At 44.4% G+C, this 27,391-nt stretch overlaps 1 protein-coding gene across 18 annotated transcripts in view; it reads right to left on the bottom strand.

The window, feature by feature from the left end:
* AGAP1 (ArfGAP with GTPase domain, ankyrin repeat and PH domain 1) overlaps positions 1 to 27,391 on the bottom strand; it is a 313,696-nt gene that overhangs the window by 139,044 nt on the left and 147,261 nt on the right. For 17 of the 18 annotated variants that reach the window (XM_042035324.1, XM_042035325.1, XM_042035327.1 and 14 more), the window contains one exon: positions 22,640 to 22,732. In XM_042035324.1, coding sequence (XP_041891258.1) covers positions 22,640 to 22,732 — 93 coding nt within the window. Of the gene's footprint in view, positions 1 to 2,306; positions 2,736 to 22,639; positions 22,733 to 27,391 lie in introns of those variants that run through there. The other variant, XM_042035331.1, reaches the window with a different exon arrangement.

Genomic DNA, 27,391 nt, shown 5'->3' with positions numbered 1-27,391 from the left:
AAGGGACCCACACTGGAGCAGTTCCTGCAGGACTGACCCCATGGATAGAGGGACTGGAGCAGGGAAGAGAGTGAGGAATCCTCCCCTGAGAAGGAAGGAGCAGCAGAGGCGTGATGAACTGACCACAGCCCCATTCCCCACCTCCCTCCTTACTACAGGGAGGAGAGAGAAAATCATGAGTGAAGTTGAGCCTGGGAAGAAGGGAGGGGTGGAGTGAACATGAGGGGTTTTTCAGATTTGATTTTATTTTTCATTACCCTACTCTGATTTGTTTGGTAAAAGATTACATCAATTTTTCCCCAAGTTGAGCCTGTTTTGCCCAGATGGTGAAGGATCTCTCCCTAACCTTATTCTGATCTATGAGCCTATTTCCTAAGTTTTCAAAGGCTACAAAATACTATTTATCTCTCTCCTCCTTAATTCCTTATTTAGCATCAGTAAATCTTAGTATCGATTTAAACATGGATATTCTTTAACTTCTCCTGTAACGTACTCCACTTGCTTCTGAAGATCTGAACACTTGAAGATCACAGCTAAATCCTCATTTCAACATTCCTTTAGGTACAAAGAACATCATTTCCTTTACCAAGAACAACTAAAAAGCCTGAAACTGAGTTCATCTACTATACAGTTTTCTCTAATACCTACAGCAAAATGGGTATTAAGAAAAAAAAAGTGCATTTTCAAAAGAAAAGCTTGAAATTACAACTACATTGACATATATTTGTCTCTATATAAATGATTGGTTTTTATACCTCTGTTTGCAAAATACTATTGATTAAAAAAAAAAAAATCCAGTGACAACAACGAGAAGAATTTTCTTCTATCATAAAACCAAACATGTAAACACTAGACCAACCCAGCTGAATCCATCCTATTAATCCACACACGTTTTCCAGAAGACACTGCCAGCTTTGCTTCAAAAAAAACTGTTCAGGGATAGAATTGCCCAATCTCTTGCATTTCAGAGGCAAATTCAGAGCAAAAGCTTTTTCCCTCCACTGTTCCCTAGAATTAAAAATAATGTGCATTTAGTTACCCTTCTGCATGAGGTAACACCATCCAAGGTTGATGCTCATTTGCCATATAAATCCTCAACCTGGAAAACATTTTGGCGCGGTTCTTACATCAGGGATGATAATTATGTTCTTTCCTTCCACTGTGTTCATGCTTGGTTTCTCTCACTTACAAAGCACACAACTAAGTGTCTCTTTTGGGCATGAGAAGGCTCTTTGCTCCCTCTGATTCACCTCCAGTGGCAAGATGCAAAGCCTAAACTCCGAGGAGCTCCATGTCCCCTTGGAGCCACCCGCAAAGGTGGAGATTTCACAGCCCCTTTAGATATTTGCTCCAATATTTGAACCTGGTGGGAAATAAAATATGTTTCTGCATCTCTAATTGGAATTTCTCCTGCCTCAAACGTGTCACAGAGTCACTTCCTCCACCCTACCTTTCAATGAGCAGTGAGGTACGCGAGAATTTGGATGAGGTGCACATCCTGCACAAGTGAGGGGCTTCACACACCACAAGCACAAGCATCAAAGCACAGCAGCTGCTGGGCTCTATGACCCACTAGGACAACCAAGCTGCTATTCCAAAATGGAACAGGCTCCTTCTGCCATCAGCAATGTCTCTTCTGCAGTTACACTGTGCCATTGGAAACGGAGTTTAATCCTATGCTACTAATTTAACTTTCAGGAAGATCCTAGAAAGAGGTAGGTGTGCCCATGGAAGCATGAATCCTAAAAGAATTTAAGCCAAACTAAAAATACATATTGCTGCTGAAATGCCAAAGAAAGAGGAAAACTTTACCAGTCTGTTAAAGACACCACAGAGGAATAATGCTTTATGTACTTTCAAAAAGAAACAAGCCTTTCTTGTACCCAGAGACTTGAGTTACATTTCCTCGTGCTGACACTCACATTAAGGAGAAGCGGTGCTTGTCCGAAGCCTGGAGATGATACTGCGAGACACGGGAGTCTTCATCTCCAATTCAAAACCTCCAGATGAAGGGAAAACACACAGGCTTGCTCCTGAACCTTGTTCTCCTCCAGCAGGTACACCTGTCTACAAACCCAGCTCAGTGCCACGAGCCTACTGTAAACACAGCAAGAAAGCTCCTCTCCCTGATGCATCCGTAAAAGGATACGCCTTTGGTGGAGGATAAATTTGACATCCGAGTCCCCTTCATCCGCCTCGACACCTTTTACAATCCCGATGCTTTCAAGATACGTGGCTAAAGTTTCTCCCCTCCTGCAAGCAAACCAGTTCAACCCACAACATAAGGGAGATAAGGCCGCCAAAAGCAAACAGAGCAAGATCTAATTTATTTTCCCGGTATTGTCGAGGTGAATTGCACCGCAAAAGAAATTAAGGGTCCTTTGTCAGCATCCCAACTTTCTGGAGAAATGCCCCGTTTCTTTTAGTAAATCCACCTTTTTAACCTCTTTGTTGCAAAGTGTCAGTGGCGGATCAGCGCCGGGCAGAGTGACGAACACACAGAAGCCGGTCGGGAGCTATCGGGACTCCGATCTGGAGCTCACCTACACGTTAACTCCTCCAGCTAATTCATCATCCCGGCACGACAGCCGGCCTGATTGGGATCCTGGCAGGACAATACGGGGCCCGGCTGACCACCAAACCCCAGCCCAAGGGAGGAGGGGCTGACGGGCACGGGATGGAGAAGGCCTGAGATAAGTGCTGGCTGTCAGCGCAAGGACAAAGAAGGGCAGGCCCTGGGGAGAGAAAGGAGATAAAAAAAATCTCGACAACTGCTTTATCTGATGAGGGTTATGGCTAATTAATTATAAACTCAATTACCTAACCCTTACTTCAGCAGTCTCTATTCATTAAGAGATAAAACCTGACTGACTGCTAACTTTCCCTCGCACACCCGCACGCACAGCACGCCGGCTTCGGGTTTGCACACTTTGCCACACAATTCTCAAAGAAGATCTCCAAAAGCCCTCATATCCCTGTCAACTTTGCGCTGGCAGGATGGAAGATTCCTCCTTTCTTTCCCCCCTGCCACCCAGCGCACCCTGTGTGGCGCCATGGGAGGGCCAGGCCTCCATGCTGTGCAGTGGCATTTAAAAGCAAAGCCCCGGCATTAAACAATGGGCATTAGGGACATCAAAGCCCCCTTTCACAGCCAACTCGCTGCCTCCCCGGGCTTCTGATCTGCTTCACATTTCCAGCTGAGCCTTTAATTTTGGGTGCGAAAAGTTTGGTGGTGCAGCTCAGCGGTGTCGGCTGAACGTTATTCTCCCGAAGTTTGAAGGTAGCCACGGACATGAAAACAATGAACTCTAAAAGCCCTCGGCCAAGCTAAGGCTTGCTAATAACATACGCTGAATTTTGCATGGAACGTAATAAAAATGTCTGTTTTATCACTGTTCAGATTCCAGCCGCGTTCCTGCAGTGCTTGGCCTCTCCTCCAGCTCCAGTTCTTGCCCCCATGCCTTGTGCTTGACACAGGCTCAAACATCCCTGCGGAATCAATCCTGCCCATTAAAAGAAGGCTCCTCTTAATCGCTCTCCAAAGCTGCAGACCTGTCTCGCTCCCACCTTTTGAATCCACAGATATTCTCAAATCCACGTTTCGCTTTGGCTGCCCTTTGCTCTGGCTCTTCCCTTTCTACAGGATAATGTTCTTTACTTACATATTTTATAGAGAGGTCTCATCTATATGTGTGTGTGCATATCCATAATTGTCCATATTGATATGAAACAACAAGGTGACCACACTCACGTGATGTTTCCCATCAGAATTTCTAAAAGAATAATTTCTTCCACTCCATAGAATGAGGGATCCCAGCTCTGGGTCTGTTTCTCACACTAAGTTCCTATTTCAAATCCCTATAAAGTGTATTAACAACACAAGATTTTGGTTCAGTCATGGTGCATGGTCTTTTAGGTCACTTTTCCATAATCTACATGCACCAAATGAAGTAAGAACAATGCAGCCAAATAATCAGGCTGGGCAACACACATTATTGAAGCTCTTCACTGCAGAGACATGATTATTATAATATATAATATTTTGGCCTTTATTATTATTATTGTTGTTGTTGCTGTTATTGTTATTATTATTATTCAGTCTTATTATTTGGTGTTGGTGAGCACCTTATTAAAGAGGATTTATTTTACTAATACTTATGGTTTGGGACTTGAATGATGTGGTCCAGTGGTTTTCACTTCGCTCCTGTGATGCTTACGTGTGGCAGCGCTTTTCTGAAACATGTTCCTGCATTTGGTTCCCTTCCTCGTTTGTCCTGCTGACACCCAGGGCCTTCCCTACATCCCACCTTGCTCAGCTCCATCTTCCAAGACTTCCCAAAGAAGCCAAAAATCTGTTGTTATACAAACTTCAGAGATTTTTTCACTCCATAATTTAACAACTTCAATTCAAACTGTTGTCTCATGATTTTAAAGCGCAGCACACAGGCAAGTTCAGCTACAACTAAAGGCTGTCTGCTTTGATGGAGCCTTTCAAAATATGAAAATAAAATTCTTGAACACCACAACCCCACACAGCAGCCAACTCAACTCTGTTTATCTTCTGAGTAACATGACGAATAATAACATCACCCACCCCAAGCTTCTGTGCTGTTCTGAATATCAACTCCATACCTTCCCTCACCACAACCAATTCCATATCCAATTAATATTGACTTTCTTGCTCCCCTTTTCCATGAAGTTGGAAGGCTTATGCCATGCTTTCATGGTTGAGTTCTTCCCACTGAAATTTGCTGATCAGATCCCTGTGATCTTCTGAACTTCTTTTGAACTTCCAGCCTTTTTACTTGGCAGCACAAACCAGACTGCAAAATCACCCAAGTCTGAATCACCCTGTATTGTCTCTACCTGCTCTGACCAACAGTTCTGAAGATATTCCAAAATCACAGCATGGTTTGGGTTGGAAGGGATCTTGAAGATCATCTCCTTCCAACTCTCCTGGTCCATTAATGAAGTTTTTAAACCAATACCATTCCCTTCAGCTCTCACCACTTAATCCTTCACCTAAGAAATGCAATTACAGGTGCTTAATACACCTTGAATAAAACCACACAGTTTTCTGCTTGTATTCTGAACTACTAAGAAGAAGGTCTGCATTAGGTTTATTTGGAGTTATTTATCTCAAGCTGCCAAGGTAGCTGACACCTCTGGTCAAATCCCAAACTCAAGACGCTGGGAAGGGCAGATACACACCCATCACCTTCCCTTTGTGTCCCAGAATTGTAACAAACCCATGAAATCCCTACAGCAAAGGGATGAGGATGCACCAAGCACCAAAACCATCTCATTTATTTCCAGGCTCCCTTCCACCACACTTCTCCCTCTTCTCTGAGGCTGTAACTCTCCCCTGTTTTGACAGGAGCACGAATCCAGCTGTGTTCTGACCTCCCTCTTCAGCAACGCGTATGGAGGAGTTCGCTGCTCCCTCTTCACCCAGCTTTGCTGCAAATGACTATTTCGAGTCTCTTCCCCCATACATATTCACTTTTATGTACTCCTATAACTTTTTATCTAAAGGAAGATGATTGTGCTTTCAACAAATTACAGCTTAAAAGAAAGAAACAGTAAAAAAACCCAATGCCGTTTTCCATCAACAATTTCACGCAGCTCTTTAACTTAAAAATATAAACTCCGCTTGAAACAACCCCACACTCTGCAACACTGTTCTCTCAACTGCCTTCCCATCATACCAAGAGGATTAGGGGGAAGAAAAGGAAGACTTGTCCCATTCATCAATAGAGGAGTTATTCATCCGAAGTTTATTATCTCAGGTAATTTGATCAATACACTTCACCTTTATAGTCCCGTTGTCCTTGTGAGCAAAGCATTTTGCGTTTTATAGTGAGATGGTTATTATGAAGGCTATTCGCAGGGAAATTCTCTGCAGTTAAAAGTTTTTCCAATTAACTACATTTAACATCATTTAAGCCATAAACTGGCGGTTACATTTCCCATCATTGTTGTCGGAGTGTGGCGGTGCTCAGGAGGCAGGCAGAGCACATTTGGCAAATACATCAACCAATACTTTGGAATGGGAAGCAAGGAAACCCTGCCAGCTAATAGAGAAAGACTTTTTCAGTCTTTTTTTTTTTTTTTTCCAGTGCAGAGTCAGGAATATGAAATGAGAAAAAAAAAAAAAAAAAAAAAAAAAGGGTGGATCAGTAGAAATCCTAGAAAAAAAAAAAATCACAAAGAGCTGCCTCAGTCCTTGGGATGCTCCTCGGGATCAATCCTTCTCCTTTCACGCAATGTCACAACTCCTGGAATGGTCTGGATTGGAAAGGACCTTGAAAGTTCATCTTGTTCCACTTCTGAGCCATTGGCAGGGACAGCTTCCACTAGACCAGGCTGCTCCAAGCCCCCTCCAGCCCAGCCATGCGTTTTCTCATTCCAGAAAACCGTGGTGTCTGTGTAACTGAGCTATGAATTACAGCACGTGAGGACAAATTCCCTGATGTCCTCCAGGTTAGCATCTCCAAATCCCACTCTCCTCACCCCACACCTGAGCTGCTTCCTCCTCACTTCCTAACCCTCAGCATAAGGCACCACAAAAGACATGGGGAAAGGCTTCAAAACAGAAGCAGAACACCAAATTCTCAGAGATCAGCTGTTCTAAGGAGAGAAACCTCTAAAAACTTGCTCGAAAATAAAAAATTATTATTCCTTGAGAGATATCCTCAGAACAAACTAGTTCATTAAAGTCGTATCAGCACTTGTAATTGGCCCTTGTTGGCCAATAGAAGGAGACATTTGCAACTTTTCCCAGGAAATTATATTCTAAATCCTTCATAAGGTGGACCTTGTCCTTTTCTGAGGAAACTTGATAGCAGTCTTTAGTATTCACTGGCATAATTAGGACTGCAGTTAATTTCATTAAATTCTCTTGCTGCTAAATGAAGCAGATTATGAGACATCTTTTATTGCAAGGCATGAAATTACAGCCTGTCAGCTGCCAATGGTAGAGTAAAACTAATGAATTACAGGGTAAATAACACCAGAATTAACCAGCCAATTTAACATAGCAGAGAACAAAGTCATTTTTACTTGGAGCCACCACTGCTGGGATCCCTTTCAGCTGAAAGGGAACCAACCTCAAATCTAAACAACCAGGAAAGCCACGTTTCTTGGGCAGCAGTGTTAAAAAACCAACACAGCCAAGAAGTTGGGAGAAAATTGGTCAGATACGTACAGAAAGGCATCGCTAAAATATTTAAATTGTGGTATGTCCAAGTAGTTTGTGCTGATGTATTATCCTTTAGCCAGCCCAGGAAAAAGGGCAGAGGAGCATTAATTTGTTGCTATTATAACTGGTTTAATGGGGCCAGCTCTTCCCAGGCAGCACGAGACACAATCCCCATTAATGAGGGCCAGACACACTGTGGGTAGATAATTAAAGGAAACAGAAAGCAGGTGTAACCAGCCACTTCCATTTCCTACTCCTGTCCTTCCAAACCTCTGACACAGGACACAGGAGGTGCCTTCTCTCTGCACAGCACACCAGGCCACCCCTCCCTGCCAGGAGGGCAGGAGGAATGCTCTTTGGAGCCTGCCAGGAGGGCAGGATGGATGCCCCTCTACGCTCTGACCAGGAGCTTCCACAAGCAAGGACTCTTCCCAACACTCTCCCGAAGCCTGTCAGGTTGTTACACACACAGAGACAAATTTTTGGGGCTAAGGAGAGAGATTTGCTCTGTGTAGGCTGGTGTCCCACTCCCCTCTTTTAAAAAATTTCTTTAATTATTTTTATTTTAGAGTTTTATTTAACCCTAGTTGTACAAGGAACAAGCCCCACCTCTCTCAAATTTACATGGAAATCTTGTTATGTGGAAACAGAGGCTGAGGAAAAGAACAGCAAAGTGCTTATCCCCACTCAAACAAAGGAAGGCAGATACCTGAGTGCACGGACAGCAGAAAGAGTCCCAAAATCCTCCCGATGCCAGTGAAAGCAAACAATAAACCCAGAGAGAAATGTAAATAAAGCTTTCATCTCAGATTAATGCTCCCATTTTTCTGACACGAGGATTGTTTTTCTTACAGCAGCGTCTCTCCATCTCCAGGAACAGAGTCAAGGTACAGGAGGTATCAGCAAGGAAAAGGTGCAGTGAGAGAAAGCCCCTGTTACTAAAAGAGCTGATCATTTCCTCATTTTAGCAAACATTTCATATTGTTATCAGTCCTTCACCAACAAAAAGCATTTTAAAATTATGCTTCTGGTTGCATTTTCAACAGGTTTCTAAGAGACACCACCTCAAGTCACTTTGCCAGCCTTTTAGAGCTTTAAGTTCAACATCAACCAAGTTTGATGGAGGGGCAGGGACACCAAGGGGGTGTTCTGACAGGTTTTGTCCAGTTTCATACGTGCCTGCAAGACTGAAAATCCCTGCCTTAGAGAACAGAGTGTAGCTGGAATATTCTGCTGGAGGATGGAGCAGGAGCCTGCCTGAACTTGGTACCAGCATAGCACACTCTGTTCCTACCCCACAGAGGCAGGGTGAAAAAACTTATGCAATTTATCCTTCTAGTGGAAAGCACCTCAGCCCACAGCAGGGGGTGGAATGAGACGAGCTTTAAGGTCCCTTCCAGCCCAAACCATTCTGGGATTCTATGTTTGACTTGAAAAACCTGAGATGCTCATTGACCTTCCAAAAAACCCATTTACGTTTAAAATTCTGCATGTAAATCTACAAACCCTAGAGCAACTAAAAGCAAACAAAAGAAGAACTACACAGCAGAATTTGTGAACACCTTCCACTAGACCAAGTTGCTCCAAGCCTCAGCCACCTGTCTCCATGCTGGAGTGGGGAAAGGAGAGAACAAGAGCCAAGGGAAGCCAACCGAGCACCTGAACACTGTTGTGTCCACAAGAGAGGAACTCCTGTGCCATCACTGCTGATGCCACTCCAGAGCTCCTTGGGACCAGGACAGCAGCACCGTTCAGAGAGGCTGGAGGAGAAATCACCTATGCAAAAAGAGCATTTTTGGCAAAAGAGCAAACCTTAAACCAAACCTGATTTTAGAAGTTCCAGTCCATGCTGTGAGTGCAGAACGAGGTTTCTCACCAAACCCCTTCTCTAAGTGTGTCTGGGAGCTGATTTGCCCTGAAGTCATCTCCAGCCCATGCAGGTCTTCCACACTCCATGCAGAGAGATGTTGCCTCTCCTAATTTCCTCTTTCTTTACTCTCCGTGGCTTCAATTTCCATCGCATTTCAGGCAAACATTTTAAGACCCCCAGACCTACTCTGGACCAACACTGATACCTTGCCTCCAGCAGTGGGAAGCTCAGAAATCTGACAGCATTCATGCATCAGCTCCAGTGGTGTTCCTGAGCTCTACAGACCCAGAGCTCCAGGCACTGACAAGGAGCTCCAGAGGCACCCAAGAGTTGCTTCCAGCCAGGAATCAATCATGGTGCTTCCTGCTTGGAGACAGCAGCACTTCCAGAACCAACACCTCTGGGGACTGCTGGGCCATTTTCTGAGAGGTTGTCAAGATTCCTGATGTTATTATCACCTGGTTTTTATTCTCACTTTCCATCTCCTTCAGAGTCTTTGCTCAGTATTTGCCCTCCTTCCTCTTACCTATTTAAAACAGATTTTGCTTCTCACCTGTCTTATTGTAGCAGCACAACTCTGCATCAGAGCTCTGCCCCTCCAGTTCTCTTTTCCATCACACTGGCAATTCTTTCCCCTCTTCTCTTACCTTCAAAGCCCCTTGCTTTTGTCTGCCTTCACCTACTGCAGAAACGGGGAGCTTGGACTCCTTGTGCTGCATAAACACACAAGAAACCTCCTGCATCAAAACACCACACCAACATTAACAAGTGTCACTTAATTGGAACTGTGACTTAATCTGTATGGGAACTACTTAGAGCAATCACCATTCTGCAAGATTAAAGCACCAACAACACTGATCGTGCACCTGTTATTTCTCAGCTACAAACACGGTATTGCCACGAACTCCCAACTCACAGCAACATTTGCTGTGCAAAGGGCAAATTGAGAAAACGTTCCCAAGTAGCTCCTTGCCTTGCATGAGCTTAAACGAACACAAAAGGCCAATTCTCAGAATGCTGGGCACACTTCAGCACTCTCTCCACAGCAGGAAGGGGTTGTGCAGCCCACCTGCCTGACACAGCTCTGCAAACCTGAAAATCTGTTATTGTTCAGGAGATGTAGCTCACACAAAAAGTCAATATACACATATAATTCCAGATTTGCAGAATCAGACTCGGGTATTACTTAACGTGAAGCACACCAGCCATACGTATCCCTGTGCTTACTCAGTTTGCATCCTAAACAAGAGTTTTCACCCAGTTTGCTCAGAGCTCAGCTCTTAGTCAAGGACTTCCAGCGCATCTCTCCCCCCATTGAAAAAGTTGCTTTGTTTTTAATTTGGCCATGAAACAGCCTGTACAATTCTGATTCCTAAAGTGATGATACCTGCCACCTTAAACAATCCCTGCTCTTCAATTCTCCTCCGTAGCAATGCATTGCTCACTTCAGACACCAGAATTCCTAAGCAATTCAACCACTTAGGTAATTTCAATTGATTTTTCTTTCCAATACCTCCTGCACTTGAAGATTTCTTAATTCCCCCCCGAAATATTCACAGAGAAGAGAGCATTAGATGTTAATCTAGCTCCTTGATTTGTAGCAGTTCTGCAGTTCTCTACCCAACCATTTAAACACTGTCATTCATAATAGGGTGATATACTGTACTATAAACCCTTTCGCAAATGGTACGTCTTGGTATTTTTCTTTTGTGACAAAGACTCAGATTAGTTATAAAGGGGAAAGAAATAGACTCAGTGCTCAGACCTTCCTACAGAATCTCACTGCTCAACAGCCTCCCCCCTTTTTTAAAAGGAAATCCAGCCCCTCGTCTTCAAAGAAAGCCAAAATCACTAAGCTTTTATTTTTCCTGAGAGAGAACATTCTGTGGTCTGACAGCCCCCAGAGCCCAGCAGCTTTCTCCTACAGTATTAATCCTGAAATCACAGAATCCCAGAGTGGTCTGGATTAGAAGGGAACTTAAAGCCCATCCAGTCCCACCCCCTGCCATGGGCAGGGACATCTTCCACTAGCCCAGGTTGCTCCAAGCCCTGTCCAACCTGGCCTTGGACACTTCCAGAGATCCAGGGGCAGCCATGACGTGTTGGAGGCCTCATGTCAGATCCTGGCATTGATTCCAGGCACAGGAGCCTGTCCCTGGGGGTCGTTGGAGAAGTGTCTTGGTGAGGTACCAGAAGCAAATAAAAGCGAAAGGCCATCCAAATTTGGGTTAAAGCAGCAGAAGTTGGAGTGGGTGGGTTTTAGTCCCATTCCAGTTCATTCTCCCACACTGCCCTTGTTTTTTCTGGTTCTTTCACACAAGGATGAAGGTACACGTTTCAAGCAGACACATGGCACTGTCCCCAGAGCTGAACAAAGCTCAGTCCCCTTCCAGCCAGCTCAGACCACGCTCTGGCTTTAGGGCTTGTTTACACCCCCACAGACCAGATCCAATCCACACGGCACTTTTTAGCCAAACACATTTGGATAAACTCTCAATTAAGACAGAGCAGGGCTGTATCAAAATACTTTACATCTGTTACGTTTGCTTCATGCACTTAGTTGGAAATTCTATCAAAAAAGCAATTGAGTTCTCCTGGCAGGTTTTAGTCTGTATAAACCACTCTGTCTGCTCCTCACTGGAATAGTTTCTGCTCAGGAAAACTAAACCCCCAACTGTGTGTTCACATTGCTTTTGTCTTCTCCCTAGCAGCAGTTACAAAGTTCATTTCAAGCTTTACAGCTTTAGGACATCTGTAAGTGAAATGCATCCGGGTCATCTGATCATGACACTCATCACAACGTGAAGGATCCTTTACAATAAACAAAATGCTCAGTTATACGATTTTTCTCCCTGTTTTAACTCATACAAAAGAAACTGAGATTTCATTTGTAAGAATTGCACTTTAATTGTAGAATACTCGAGTGGTTTGGGTTGGAAAGGACCTTAAAGACCATACAATTCCACCTTCCTGCCATGGGCAGGAACACCTTCCACTAGCCCAGGTTGCTCCAAGCCCTGTCCAAGCTGGCCTTGGAACACTTCCAGGGATGGGGCAGCCACAGCTTCTCTGGGCAACCTGTGCCTATTATTCCCTTTAAATTCAAAATATTTAAGTACCAACATCTGGCCTGGCTACTAAGACTGCTCTAAAGATGTGCTGATAATTACTGCAGTCACAGGATTTTTGGAATAAAAGCAGGATTAGAGAAAACAGTATTTAAACCAAAGAGTAAGGACTTCCATAGCACGTAATTCAAATATCCAAACCAGTTATAGTCAGAGCACCAATGCTTCAAACACCCCCTGTTTCCCCCCCCCAAAGCAATATTCCTTTTTCATGCCATTTATTGTTTTTACTTTGCCATTGTTAGCTATATTCTGGGAAAATACCTCCTCACATGTTATACACTGAAGCGCCAAGGCTTTAAAATAAAACAACAAAACACAAACCCACACAAAATAAGACAGGAAACAAGGGATGCTGGGCCAACACCCCCGATCCAGATTCACACACAATTACCACACAATTAAATGGGAGCAAAAGAACGATGAAAACATTCCAAATGCCCAAAGTTTGCTTTGTTCAAAATATTAGGCTAAAGGGCTTTAACTGCGTGCTGTTCAGTTTACTCTTTTGATTGCTTTGCCACTATGTAAATCAATTTGTTAATGTTCCTTACAAAATGCATGAGCCAGTTATACTGACAAACACACAAAGCTCATTCGTAATTAGCAGTTAATTAGTACGAAGGAACAGATGCTGTTAGAGTTTCAGCAGGCGAACAGGTTCTGTAAACAATGCTTATAAATCTAAATGAATTTATTAACCACAATGCAACTGTCAACGTTTTGCTGGCAACCACACAAATATGGTGGAATCCCCAAAACATCTTTACAACATATTAATAATCATTGTGTCAACCCAAGTCTACCAGGCAGCCTCACTTGCTAACTGTCACAAGCTTCCTACTTAATCTTCTTATGTCACTTCTCCAGACTAATTCCTCATGCCCTGGGAGAAGAGCTGCAGCCACCAAAGCCAGCCCAGATGCGCATGGATTCACCTCCGACACACGGCGGCTCCTCGGAACAAAGGCATTTTCCCACTGCTTCCCTGAGCAAGCGTCCCCATCATGCTGGATGCAACCTGGCCCAGTAGAAGATGTCCCTGTTCATCTGGGGATTTGGTCTAGATGATCCCTTAAAGGTCCTTTCTAACCCAAATCATTCTGATTCCAGATCTCGTCTACTGAAAAGAAGTAAAGGCCAATTCTGCCTGCTCTGCTGGCTGATTTGGAGGTGTCCCCCCAAGCCAAGCCAGCGCTGAGCTGCTGCCGACACAAGGGATTGCAGGGAGTTCTGTGAGCTCAGAAGGGGTTTAGGTTGGATCTCAGGGAAAGGTTCTTCCCCCAGAGGGTGCTGGGCACTGCCCAGGCTCCCCAGGGAATGGGCACGGCCCCGAGGCTGCCAGAGCTCCAGGAGCGTTTGGGCAGCGCTGCCAGGGATGCCCAGGGTGGGGTTCTTGGGGTGTCTGTGCAGGACCAGGGGTTGGACTTTGATCCTTGTGGGTCCCTCCCAGCTCAGGATATTCTGATTCTGTGGCTATAAACTCATGCACTCAGCCACTGACTGATGCCATCATTTTGTGGGGGTGTTTTGATTACCTGGACAGATGAAGGTGGCTCAGATAAAGAGCGTGCATCTTGTAAAGCATTTTCTAGATGCAACTATTGAAGCATCACCTCGAGTCAGAGGCTTTTGGCCAGGGGCCAGCTCGGAGCCTTAGGGCAACAGTGAAGATCCCACAGTGCCCTCGCTGCTGTCACTCTCTGCATGTCACACTGACATGCCACCCTGATATATTACACCATTCCAGCACTGGAAAATTCTAATAAATTTTTTAAAGTCGTATTATGGCTTGCTTTATTGATGTTCCCTTTTACACCTCCATTGCTTTTGCTCATTGCCTCTCCTCTCCACCAAAGCACTCTGACAGCTCTTCCCCGCGTTCTGTCCTGCGGATACTCCAGCATTTGCAATATCCAGCACACAGAACAGGATGAGAACATCCCAAATGCATTAAATCCTCCATAGTCTCACCAGAGGGACTGCTTGGCTTGCTTCCTGTAGGCTCCAGCCCTACTCACTCCATTGTTACTGGACCCAAAATCCTGGAAGTTGGGGGAGCCCGTTCTCAGCACCAGGCACAAGAGGAGGATGTTCATGTTAGAGCCTCAGGTAAATACAAATGCTCTGTGCCTTCTCTTACCAACACCGGAAAACAGATCCTTGACTGGTTTATCCTAAAGAGCAGCACCTGGCTCCTTTTATACAATAGGCATTTCTTCCCCCACTTTTTTAAAAAAATTGGTATTTTAGATAAGAAAAGCTCTTTCCCTATTATTTCTGCAGAGGCTGATAATCTCCCGGCGCTCTGCTCCTCCCTGCTTCCATTCTCTTTCCACAGTCTCTCCAAGGATGCTTAACCTGATCAACACTCTATTCCAAACAAAAGCTGGAATGTCTCCTCTTGAATCTTCTCCTTTTGAATCTTAAGGATGAGCAAGAGCTACAATCGCACCTGATGTGTCAGCTAGGAAATCATCAGCTGCTACTCTAACCCACAAGTTTGTCCCTGTCTCTTTCAAGAAACATCAAGAGAACTACATTTGGATGGGATTTAAAATAAATGAATCAATAAATAAGGAAGATGGAGTTGAACACTTCTTACTGGCAGTCATAAGCAATCTACGACCTCTTATGGCATTAACACATAAAACATTTAGGAAACACATTTATAAAACATTCAGGAAACATAAAATTTCCCTATGTTTTTAAAGCTGGTGATCCTGCTACTCTCCATCATTGCCCTACAAAGCACTGGTCTCCTTTGCTCACTCTGAAGGCTAGGCCACACAAATAAATGGAACATTATGTTTGAAATTGTGTGCCCCCTGCCCAAATCAACACTAATAAACAAATAAATACACCCTTAGCTCCAGGTCACAGCCATGGGAAGTCAAAAAAAGAGATGGAAAGTCAATTTCTCTGAAAAGTGTATTGATAATATTTCATTTATGGATCCTTAAGTGCACCTGTGGAACAGCTGTAGGGAGCTCACCTTGGTCTAAGAATGCTTGGCACTATCACTGTATGACAGGCCTGGGTATTCAAAGTATTTAGAGGTGCAATAACATTTTATAAGATGTGAAACAGAAAATTCATATTTTAGGGACTACGAAAAATTAGGAGCCTAATTAAAAGAAACATATTAGAAACTTAATCTTTATAATCCAAAGACCCAAATTCCAGCTTCTTCCTGCAACCCTCAGACATCCCAGGAAGGGAAACCAGCAGACTCCAGAAAGCAGGAGGAAGCAGATGGGAGGACCCAGTGGGACAAACTGATGGATGCATGAGGAAAAAGAGGAATTGTCTCAATCAGAGAGGCTGAGGCTCATGCCCAGGTCTGCAGGCTGTGGCCAAGAGGCAGAAGAGGCCGTGCTCTTGGAGTAGAAGCCTGATCCTTGGGCAAGGGAAGGGTTGAACACCCGGAGCTCCCAGCTCTAGATGTCCAAGACAGCTTTTCAATGCTACTTTATTTCAAATTCTAAGGACTACAGCTTTTCTTGGGATGGCATCTGAAACTCATCAAGTGGAAAAACCCACAAACCAGGCTTCCACAGTCAAATTAAACATTATTCCAGGCAGGTACATGGAGCTGAAGCCATTCTTCTGATGTAAGGGCACATTTGATCTAATTGGAAAAAATATTTCAAGTGCACTGGGAATAGTCACTGTTAACTGAATGCAACAACGAAAAAGGAAAAAAGAGCATGCAGACCCCAGGGAATTACCAAATCAATTAACAACTAATTCAGGAACTAATTTCTGTATTGCCTCTTAGCACAAAACTGTATCTTTAATTTCTCCTGCAATAAGCATCACCATGATAGTCCTAACACACTCTGACGCTTTAAATGAGTTTACAAGTATCTCTTTTTGATTGGCTATATAACATTATTTCTTCACAGTTCAATGCAACCATAGCCAAGTGCTCTGAAATATTTAATTATACTGGTAGCGACCAGTTAACAATTTACAGAACCACAGCGAGCACAAAACATTTTATAACTGGTAATCAGCTAATTAAAAAAAAACCCCAGCAAAATGTGTATGTTCTGATTATAAACAATTGCAGAAGAATTACACAGAAGATTTCAGCACTAAGAGTATTTGGCTCCACACCATACCCTGGTGTTTGTACAAGCTGATCTGGAGACTGATTACTGTGATTAGACAGACGTGTGACAGAGGAAATTACACCTCACGCTGGAGATAAATAAATCAAACCATGTCATCGGCCAGTTCCTTGTAAATCACGTCAGTCCTGACTTTGGGAAAGCTGCTCCTTGGAGACACCCAGCACAGCCTTGCAAACAGCAGTCTACAAACCTACCTGAGCATCCATAAGGAAAAATACAAAGCAGAGGGAGTTTTGGTCAATGCTCCTTCCAGGACCTGAGGGGAGCCTAAGAGGAAGATGGAGAGAGACTTTTCACAAGAGCCTGGAGTATCAGGACAAGGGGATATGGCTTCAAAGAGGGCAGGGTTGGATGGGATATGGAGAAGAATTTCCTCCCTGTGAGGGTGGGGAGGCCCTGGCACAGGGTGCCCAGAGAAGCTTCCCCATCCCTGGAAGTGTCCAAGGCCAGGCTGTACATTGGGGCTTGGAGCAGCCTGGTCCAGTGGAAGGTGTCCCTGCCCATGGCAGGGGATGGAACAAGATGAACTTTAAGGTCCTTCCCAACCCAAACCACTCTGGGATTCTCTGTTTAGGAGCAGAAGCAGCAGCACAGCGGGCTGGGTCTGTGTGTTGGTGAAACAGGGGCTTCAGTGCAGAAACACACAGCTGTAAGGAAGGGAAGTAAATCCTGGTTTCTGTGCGCCCTCCACGTTTGCTGCCATCCTTCTGAACTGCTTTTGGCCCCTACCTGCATTAGCCACTTTCATTTCAAAACACAACCTGATGCTGAACTCAGACAGAAGAGAGAAGCCATCAGATAAGCCCAGGCACTCCTGGCTGTAGCATCATCTGTCTGTCGTGCTCCTCTAGATCGTTTTTTTCACCCTGTCAAGTCCGATGTATTAAGCAGCAAGAGCTGCTAAGATCGTTGCTTATTTGTTCTCTCTTCTGGTAGACTCCAAGTAAACATCTGCAGCCAGGAAAGCTGCTGCAAAGAGCATTTACTGTTTGTGAGGACGGCGAGTCTCGGATGTGACACTTGCCCGGAGCACTGCAGTGCTCTTGTGGGAGTGAGGATGACTAAGGACATCGCTTTGACTGACCAGACATGGCAGATGATCCCTTTTCAAAACCTACTGCCACGACAGTGCCGTGCCTGCTGAAATGCTCCAGCAGCTGGACAGACAGCTACGGGTATTTTAAGGGAAAACACACTGCAAGCAGGATGATCTCACAGCTTCAATGGAAGCACCAAGGTAACAGCACTGTGTGTTATTCCATGCAAGAGCTGTAATTGTGTAACTGGTGCTTAAACATCCCAACTAGGGCTAAAAACGAACAAAACCAAGTTTAGGGAGTAGGAAATCTCTAGTGAAACAGAGGCAAGACTGACCTACACCTGTGGGGAGCTGAGGAAAAGTGACAGGTTTTTTAATGTTAGACATTTGATGAGAGCCTCTTCAAAGTTACCTCTGCTGAGTTTAATGATTTTTTATAAAATTCAGATGTATGTTGGGAAGTGCCAGTTTTGTTTATGCCCATCTTAAGGAAAAACCACAAGTTGTGCATCCAGGAACCAAACTCTTCTTCATGAACAGCAGATCAGTGATGCCACCCCATTGCCTTGACATAAAAAATATTTGCCATTTTTAGGTCAGAGTAAAGGGAAAAGAAAAAAGACAAAATACCTAATTTCATTAAGATTACTTTAATGTACTTAAATGTGCCAAGCTGGCAGGCAAAGAAGGTCATTTGAAATATCACCTAAAAGTAAAGCCTGAATAAGATATTCCACTTTCTCCATTAATCCAGCCATTTGCAAACTGTGGGAAGGGAATGGATTCTGAAGTTCACCTTTGCAAGTCATGGATGGCAAATTTTTCACTGTGTCATCAATACAGCATTAACCATTAGAACATTTATTTCCAATCCAGGCTTCAAGTTTGTCATCCCTGAGGGATGCAGGAATTTGGGCGGCAGGAGAGGTGCAGCACCTCCCAGGGTAAGCCAAGGGTGGAGACAACCTGTCAAACATCAGTTTTGGCAGTTTTTGGTAAAAGAACAGTCAAGGTTATATAGCTGGAGTCTATAATGATGTGAGCATCTGTGATTAAGTGCAAAGGGCAAAGAGAAGAAGGGCTGGGAGCAGAAAGTCAAGGCCAGCCCTTACGTATTTATTTACACTCCAGGCTGGGGGGGATGGGGGCAGGACAGAGGAAAAAAAATAATAAAAATTAAAAAAAAAAAAAAGAAAGAGCACACAGCTGCCATCCCAAAAACAGACCTCCCATCTGCCACCCACGATTTGCATGTCACCTTCTCCAGGCTCATTTGTACTTCATTAACTGCCATTGACTTAACAAGATTTATGCAAATGACACCATAGGAGCTCGCTAACTCCCACTGCAATCAAGTGATTATGTATGTACAATTCTCCACAGCAATGAAAAATTAATACATGACAAGCCCCCTCACCGCTGAGCTGAGCTTCTTGCTTTTATTTTTCTTGTTGTGTGCAGGTTTTTTTTCAAATTTGAATATGCCCTACTGATAAAGATTTCCCAAACCCACGAAAACCGAAGTAATTTTCCCCAAACGCTACAAAACCTCCCATCCTAGAAAGCCAAGTCCCCAAAACTGTACAGCCCAACATGTGCTTCAAAATATTCACTCAGGCTTACCAGGAACAAGTCGTCTTCTCCAGAATAAATGGGTTTGAAGGGAGGATTCTCCAATCAGAGCAAGCCACTCGCTGTATTATTAGCAGTGCTACAGAAAATAGCTTAAATATTCTTAGTTTAAGCACCTCTTTCTCAGAAGTCCAGAACTTTCTACGGATTTTAACTTGGAGCCAATATTGTTCAAGACTTTTTCTGACTCCATTTGACTTGCACAAGACATTTAAATAGCACACAACTGAAATCTTGTATCCTTTTTTAAAAATTCTGCCATTCCCAGCCAGTTCTCAGCAGTTGCTCAAAGTCCGGGATTTAAGGCATGCTGATATGGCTGTGCATGCACAAGGTATTGGTACCTCCCCAGGAAATGGGCCTTCCCAAAATTTCACTCACCTTAAGAGTATTTTGGCAGGAGTGAACAGCCACCCTTTAAAAACAAGCCTGCTTTTCATTGCCTGCATTTGGGGTTTCTGCTGGGAGCAGGAAGGGTCGTCAGGACAGCTTTATATGGCTTAGCCCAATAAAATCACATTCAGCACTGCAGTGAAAAATCAGCTTTAGCATGTAGAAAGGACACAGAGAATATGAACATTAACTCTTTTTGACCAGGCTGCTCTGAGTTAAGGATAAAGCCCTGAAGGAATGAGGTGTTTCCTTGGAAGGAAAGAGGCTACTCATAATTTCACCTCTTCCATGGAATCCTGGAATGGTTTGGGTTGGAAGGGACCTTATAGTCCATCTCATTCCAGCATCCTGCCATGGGCAGGGACACCTTCCCCAAGACCAGGTTGCTCAGGGCTCCATCCAAACTCTCCCAAACTCCCAGGGATTTCCTTTAAACTCACAGGGATTCAGGGACCAAGAACAGGAATGCAGGAGCAGGTTGCAACTCTTGGCTTCTTTTGATCAAAACCCACTGGCAAGCTGTGCAGGTCCGTTCCTGGATCCAGAATGATCAGCAACTCTTTCATAGTGCTGGGAGAGATTCCATTTTTCCTCAAAACCACAACATTTCCAGCCTCCAAAGAACTTGTTTTGGCTGGAGGTTTTATCATTTGTTTGTGGGGCGTTGTTGGGTTTGGTTTTGTTGTTTGTTTGGGGTTTTTTATGGTGGAGCTCTTGTTGTTACTGTTGTTGTTTAGCTTTATTCTCCCACAGCAATCCTGGGAATGCTCCAGCCTGAAACCAGATTTCTCTTTCTATCCCTAAGTATCCCAAGCAATAAGAGACAAAACAAGAAGAAACAGGCTCAAGTTGCACCAGGGAAAGTTCAGGTTGGATATCAGGAAAAATTTCTTCACTGAAAAGGTGGTCAGTCCCTGGCACAGCTGCCCAGGGCAGTGGTGGAGTCCCCATCCGTGGAGGGATTTAAAATCCATGAGGATGTGGCACCTGGGGACATGGGTTAGTGGTGGCCTTGACAGTGCTTGTTTAAACACTGGACTTGGTGATCTCAGAGGGCTTTTCCAACCTGACTCTCTGATTCCGTTTGCCACAGAAAACACCGTGATGGAAGAGGCTTCTCATCTTAAGAAGAACAGCAGCAGTAAGACTTTTAGGTTGAGAAGTTCCCTTTCACATCCCTCTGTCTTACTCCCAATTAAGGTATGAAATAAGACATCAACTTTCCTAGCAGGAATTTCCGCTGCCTCAGAGACAGGTCCAATGCACCTGTTGAGCCCCCTGAGAATGTGGCTGTATCAACAACTGATCCTGGAGCCACCTCTACTGACCAGACCTCCAAAATCCCTCCTCTTGACATCTCAGTGTGATGTGAAATCCCACTGGGAGCAGCCACCCTACAGCACTGCACACCTCCCAACCTCCCATCCCCAAACCCCAATGAACAGGATGGATCTGCTGAGGACACACATCAAGGATTTGTAGGTAATGGCTTGTACGTGACAAAATGAAATTACCATAATTGGGACTAGTAACAAGAAGGACACGTTCCCAAAAGATTGCTCACATTTGGTACACGAGCAGGGTTGCAAGGAGAATTTTTCCACACAGAAATTCCAGCTATTGTAGGGGATATTTTGTTACAACACGTTGTGGCACAATCACACTTACGATATTTATCTTACAATACTCTCCCTACGAGTGCATTTTTAATCAAATTAATTCCGTACCACAGCATTTTAGGAAAGAACAGTACGTATGCCTGGAATAAATATTGGCACATCCACTCCTCAGTTTTACATTCTCAGCTGCACTTTTGTTTAATTAGCATTACCCAGAAGGATTGCAGCCAGTCTAACCCATCCTGTACCATACAAAAGCTGGAGGAAAATAAAATTGTAGCTTGCTTCAAATGCCTGGAATCTCCTCCCCTGAATGCAGAGCCAAATACTGAGCTCCTGTGCTTTCAAACTGCTCTTCTGGATTGCAGTGTGCTTGATTAAAATTTGCCTACTAGAGATTCACACACGACAGCATTTTTGCTGCCTGATGGTCCCAAAAGGTCTTTTAGAATGACTTTAAGAAGAAAAATCACAGCTGATAGTTAAGGGTACAAAATCACCTCCTCCTCACATCCAGAAATAGAGGAAAAACACAAAACACCCCAAAATATGTAAACCCAGCTCCACATGGGACATCCAGGGCTACCTGGCAAGGTAAGGCATGGACTGAGGGAAGATTAGGAGAGGCAAGGAAGCCTCTGGAGGGCAGGAAAGGCACCAAAACAACTGGAGAGAAACGTGTGGGAAGAAAATAAGTGGAAAAGAACGGGAGCTTATCTCTAGCAAGGCGACTCACACATGAGTAAACACTTGCAAACACTAGCACAGAAACCGTGTGAGAAGCATTCCATGGGAACGTGGAGATGTCAACCACATGGAGTCAGTGCCATTTCATTTGAGAAAGTCAATCACCTCATTCCCCAAATACTTCCCATCCAACACTGGCACTTGCTCTTGCCTTGCAGAGGAGTGTTCCCAGCTACAATTTAGCATCGAGTTTCCAGGCTAATGAAAGCGCATCTAGGCTAGTAAAACAGACCAAAACAAATCCTCGGCTTCAAGTCCTGTTGTGTAATGAGAAAGTTTAATTAAGGCCACACATTACAGCTGTAAACGTTCTCTTATATAATAAGGTCTAAATGAAACTGAACCTAATCAAAGTTACAATTCCTTCATTAGCAAATTACAAACAAGAGCGCGCAGCTGACACACCGGCCATGATTATCACAACTAATTGCCTCGTTGTTACGGAGCAGCCTGAAACTGTGTTCAGATGTCCGTCTGTGGTAGCAAATTAGGGCCACATCAGGCTATTCCTGCGATCACAAGGGGCTCTTGTCGAGCGATCTGATTTACCCTGCGCCTGGCAGCACTCGGCCCAATCAAAGCCCCCTCTACAAAGGCAGCTTTGAAGCCAGCACAGCCTAGAAACCCGCTCCATATGCAGGCCGGCAGACTGCACTTCATTAGGCCTGTTGTCACATTTTCCCTCTTCTTATTCTAATGATCCTATTTTAATACACATAGGAACCTCTCCTAATTGATGTCAAGTGAGTGACTTCCACATTCATCACCGGCGCACATCAAACGCCGCTCAGCGCTCGGCCGCGGACCCGAGGTGTGTCTCCCAACTATGGAAAGCAGGGGAGGAAAAAAAATGCAACTATTTCAGCATTACCTGTTTAATTGGGATTGCTCGGCCGCTTCCAATGCTGTCTGTTCTGCTCTCCAGGACCTTCTTCTCTTTGTCTGGGTCGCTCCCTTTCCGAGACTGCAGAGTGAAAAGAAAAGTTTGTGCTCTATTAAATGCACACGGAGGATGCTCTCATTTGCCTTTTTTTTGGGGGGGGAGGGAGAAGGCAATTAAAAAATCATTTGGCAGGTAAATCTAGGCTCAAAAGCTGCGGGTTGGATCTACACAAGTACACAACCATCCTAAAATCCGAATAAATTTCCCATCCGCCACCCATAAATTTCAACCATCCACTAGTTTGAAATGCATTTGGGTTTAAAGAGTTACAGCTTCACTGTCTGAAGATCCAGAACATCAGAGGACACGTTTCTGAAGTTTCCAACAGTAGCTCCAAAGCGGAATGAAGGTGCCATCTCCTCATTAAAAAATTTAATATACCCATGCATACATTTAATTCACACCTGTGTGGTTCTTAGAAAAGTCAGCAACTATTTAGAAATACGATTTTATAATGCTGGTTTTGACCATGTGAACTTTAACTCATTATTTTTTTCTGCTTCGGGATAGTTAGAAAGTTGGAACTGCAAGAAAAGCTGGTGACTGATGCTGGAAAAAGTTATCTCAACACAATGTGGAAAAATTAGCATGAGGAGGATTTAACCAATGTCTAAAGCCTGAATTGCTTTATCCTGGCTTTCTCTAAGGCTGGAACTGCTGCAGGAGTAAGGTCACAGCGCTCACTTCTTGACTTTAGCAAGTTACATGGGAATTGGAAGAAGTTACTCAGGGTGCAGCCCGTTCCTGCGACAGAACGCACGAGCGCAATGGTTTTGACAGATTTATTTTATTACAAAAAGAAGACCTGCGAGTCATCCTCCTTAATAACTGCACTGACAAGTGACAACTTCACTCCATTACTTTCCAATGGGAACATTACTCACACAATATCGGAAATGGGAAAACATTTTCATGTGCTTTTCAACTCGGCGCTGATGTATGAAAGGAGCCCATTTGTGGTGTCCGGCACCACGATGGGGAGCTAATGAAACCCGGGGCGACGTCAGAGCCCGCTCCGTGTTTCCAGCGGCAAGAGATGCTCGGAACACCGAAATCTGGAGGACAGTCGGGATCGTGGATCGCTAATGCCCGCTTCCCCCATTCCACAAAGGGGTGGAAGGAAGAATAAACCCCCGGAGCAGCTGCCCCCGGGCATGAGAGGAGGGAAGGGGAGGGAGGGAAGCCAGCGAGGAGGACTTCAAGTAACAGCATTCTGAGCAACACATTCACCCAGCGGGGATCCCGTGCTGCCGGCCCCGCTCCGCCGGGAACGGGCTCCTATCACCAGTTACTATGGTTCGGGGCAATGGAATGACGTGCCGGGGAATTAAACAAAGAACAAATGAAAGCAAGCAAAACAAGTGGGAGGGATGAAATCCAGTGTGCAGGATAACTATTGTTCCTCGTCCTTCAAGACAGATTTCTGCCTCTGAAAGTGCCACTTCCCAAGAATACAAGGCAAAACAAAGCTTCAATGGCGCAAAGCGCCCGTAAGTGACATTGTAAAGAAACTCAGTGAAGGTGCCCAAATCCTTGGGAGGGGAGTTGTCAACTTGAATGTTTCTTTTTTATCTGACTTTTTTTAGAGAAAGGACCCTGCCTCTGAAATGCAGGCTGAATATCTGCGTGCTGCTTTTCATTTCTAGTTTCACATCATCACCATTCCCTAAAAGTAATCGCAGCTGGAAATCACACGCTGCACGTGGAAGGGAAATATCTACGTGCAAAACATTGCTAAGTGCCAAAAGTACAGAAATGTAGGGATTTCTGGTAGGCAAATTCCCTTCCAGCTGCTCGTAATCACAGAATCCCTAACATTTTCCAGGGGAGAATCTTAGCACGCTCTGCTATTTATAAAGATAAATTGTGCAGTGAAACAGAGATCTGATCTTTTATGCTTTCGTACCTAGTACACACACAATGTATCTTGCATCCCTACAGCAGAAAAAAAAACCCCACTCCAAACCAGTGGAAGAGTAACACTTCACAGGACTTTTTTTGATGGCACATCCACACATTCAGTGGTGCCATTTAAAACACCTGCACGAATACAATTTGAGTGATTTCCCCTTTGCACTGGAAGTCACTCACAGACTTAATCCATGTAAAACTTGCCCCAAGCTGTCACATCTGAGTTTGGGCACAACCAGACCCAGACCTGCATTGCAGAGCACCCCAAAAGTAAAAATACTCATCTCTAACAGGAGATACTGAGACAGAGAGAGTTCATTTTAAGTTTGAAAAACTCTCTTGGAGCTCTGTAAATATATAAGACAGGTAATTACTGAATGTGGGAAAGGAGATGTGCCTTTCTGTGCCAGAAATTCCCTCACCCCATGTGGGATCAGACATGGTTACAATCAGCTCCTTGCTCAGTGGACCTCACATTTTATATGCATTTTAAATCCTCACCTGCCCTATACATTATTATTTGGTGGTCCCTGTTATCACACTACCCAAAACAAAGGATATTAACCCTTCTACTAACATTTCATCTCTTTTATCACCTAAGTGGAAAATGAGCTGCTGCAACGATTGCTTCACAACAAACATTAATACTCAAAGTCAAAAAGATCAGATGCTGCATTTAATGCACTGAACAGGAACATGTTTAAAATTCTCAACCCTATTCCAACTCGAAAGCTCTAATTAAGTAAAGAATCAAATATTTTCTACTTAGCCCAGTTTTCTTCCAACATCATCAGATCTAAAGATCACTAAACAGATTACCTGTGCTAGATAACAAGAGGTAACTTGCAATTATTAAACAGATAAATACCTGATTCTGTAAGAGATAAAGGCATAAGTGACTGGGAAGAGAAGCACAGCAAGAAACCCAGAGCTAAACAGTATAATATTTAAATTACACACTGTGTTCGCACCTACACGGAAAATACTGGTCATCTATTTATTCAATTAAATAATTCTAGGTTATAACTTGGCTGATATGGCACAAAACCAGGGCTACAGCAGAGTGGGTGTTAAGTACTTCAGCACATGGATTGCAGGACAACTCATTAAACAATCTCACTACACTCACTTTGAAAGACACAACTAATTCTGCAAAGCCAAATTATTATTATTTTTCCCAGCTACCAGACATTAAACAAGTATCAACAGCCTCACATATTAGTAAATATGGCTCTCACTAATTATCCCAAACCAGAGCTTGAGTCTATTTGTTTATAGCTGACTTAACACTCTTCTCAAACCTTTTCTGTGACTGCAGATGGGCCTATTTTCCTCTCCTCCCTTTCTCAGGTTTATAGTTGCTCCAAACTGAAACACCCCCAATTCCCCAAATGCCAACACCACCCCACAGAGCCCTTGCAGCACCTCACACACCCTTCAGCCCTGACATGGATGGTCGGCGATGTTTCCAGGGACGCAGTGGCATCCCAGCTCTGCTTCCATAGCTCTGATTGCTGGCTGTTTCTGGGCTGACACTGACATCTAGTGGGGTTGGGAACTCCGGAATTTTCCCACCAAACTCCAGAGTGTTCCCACCACTGGGAAGAAATCCGCACAATTGTTATCTAATATCGGCGTCAAAGCGGGGACGCTTCTTGCCAGGCCACTCATTTTATTGTTTTCCACCTCCACATTTGCACCCAAACACAAATGTGTCGTTTCCTTTCCTTTGCAGGAGTGGGAGAACCAGGTTTAATCAAAATACCCCTGTTGGGATGGACACAGGATCCCTGGGGCTCTGTGCTGTCACACTCAGCGCTCCAAAACAGTGACAAAACTTTCCACTTGTGGAAGGTGGAGGGCTCAGATATCCCTCAGAGCATGAGGAAATGGTTTTATCGGGTTTGAATGTGGCAAGCGAGCATGACATCACCTTTAGAATAAAATATATACATTCCCATGCTGACAGGGAAGCTGTGGGCTCCTAAACACAACTAACATGTAGCTACAACCCCAAGGGAACTGAAAGCCCACAAGGATTCTGAGTTTGCTATGATGTGTGTGAACTGTCAAAAACCTGCTTACAAACCACAATTACACCTGCAACACCATCCCAGAGCTTTCAGCAAGAGGGATAAACCAAGGCAATCTTCACTCAAGCCTTCACTAGCATTCCCCAAACTCCTTTTCCATAACAAAGATGTGACATATTGCACCAAGCAGCTTTCTATTTGCTGGTTTTGGTTGGTTGGTTGGTTTTGGGCTTTTTGGCCTCTCAATGAAGCAAAAACCCAGGTGGTTTGGGAAGGAAAAAAGTTACTTTAAACTCCATCATCTTTTTTGACCCTAGAGAAGAAAAAAGTGATTTGATTCTAAATAGTAATGAAAGTAGCACAGGGTAGTTGTAGAATAGCTGGGTTTGGGAAGGAGCTTAAAGCTCATCCCACTCCACCCCCTGCCATGGGCAGGGACACCTCCCACTATTCCAGCTTGCTCCAAGCCCCATCCAACCTGGCCTGGAACACTTCCAGGGATTCAGGGGCAGCCACAGCTTCTCTGGGCACCCTGTGCCAGGGCCTCCCCACCCTCGCAGTGAGGAATTCCTTCCCAGTATCCCATCTAACCCTGCCCTGTCAGTGGAAGCCCCATCACTCCAGGCCCTTGTCCCAAGTCCCTCTCCAGCTCTCCTAGAGGCCCTTTAGGCACCGAAAAGGGCTCTTAAGGTCTCCCTGGAGCCTTCTCATCTCCAGGCTGAACAACCTCAAGTCT

This window comes from Corvus kubaryi, unplaced genomic scaffold (assembly GCF_017639235.1).
Source record: "Corvus kubaryi isolate FWS band 111438036 unplaced genomic scaffold, C.kubaryi_AGA036_p1.0 37383, whole genome shotgun sequence".
Taxonomy (NCBI): Eukaryota; Metazoa; Chordata; class Aves; order Passeriformes; family Corvidae; genus Corvus; species Corvus kubaryi.
Note: the sequence above shows the minus strand (reverse complement) of the source record. Positions and strands in the feature narration are given on the sequence as shown.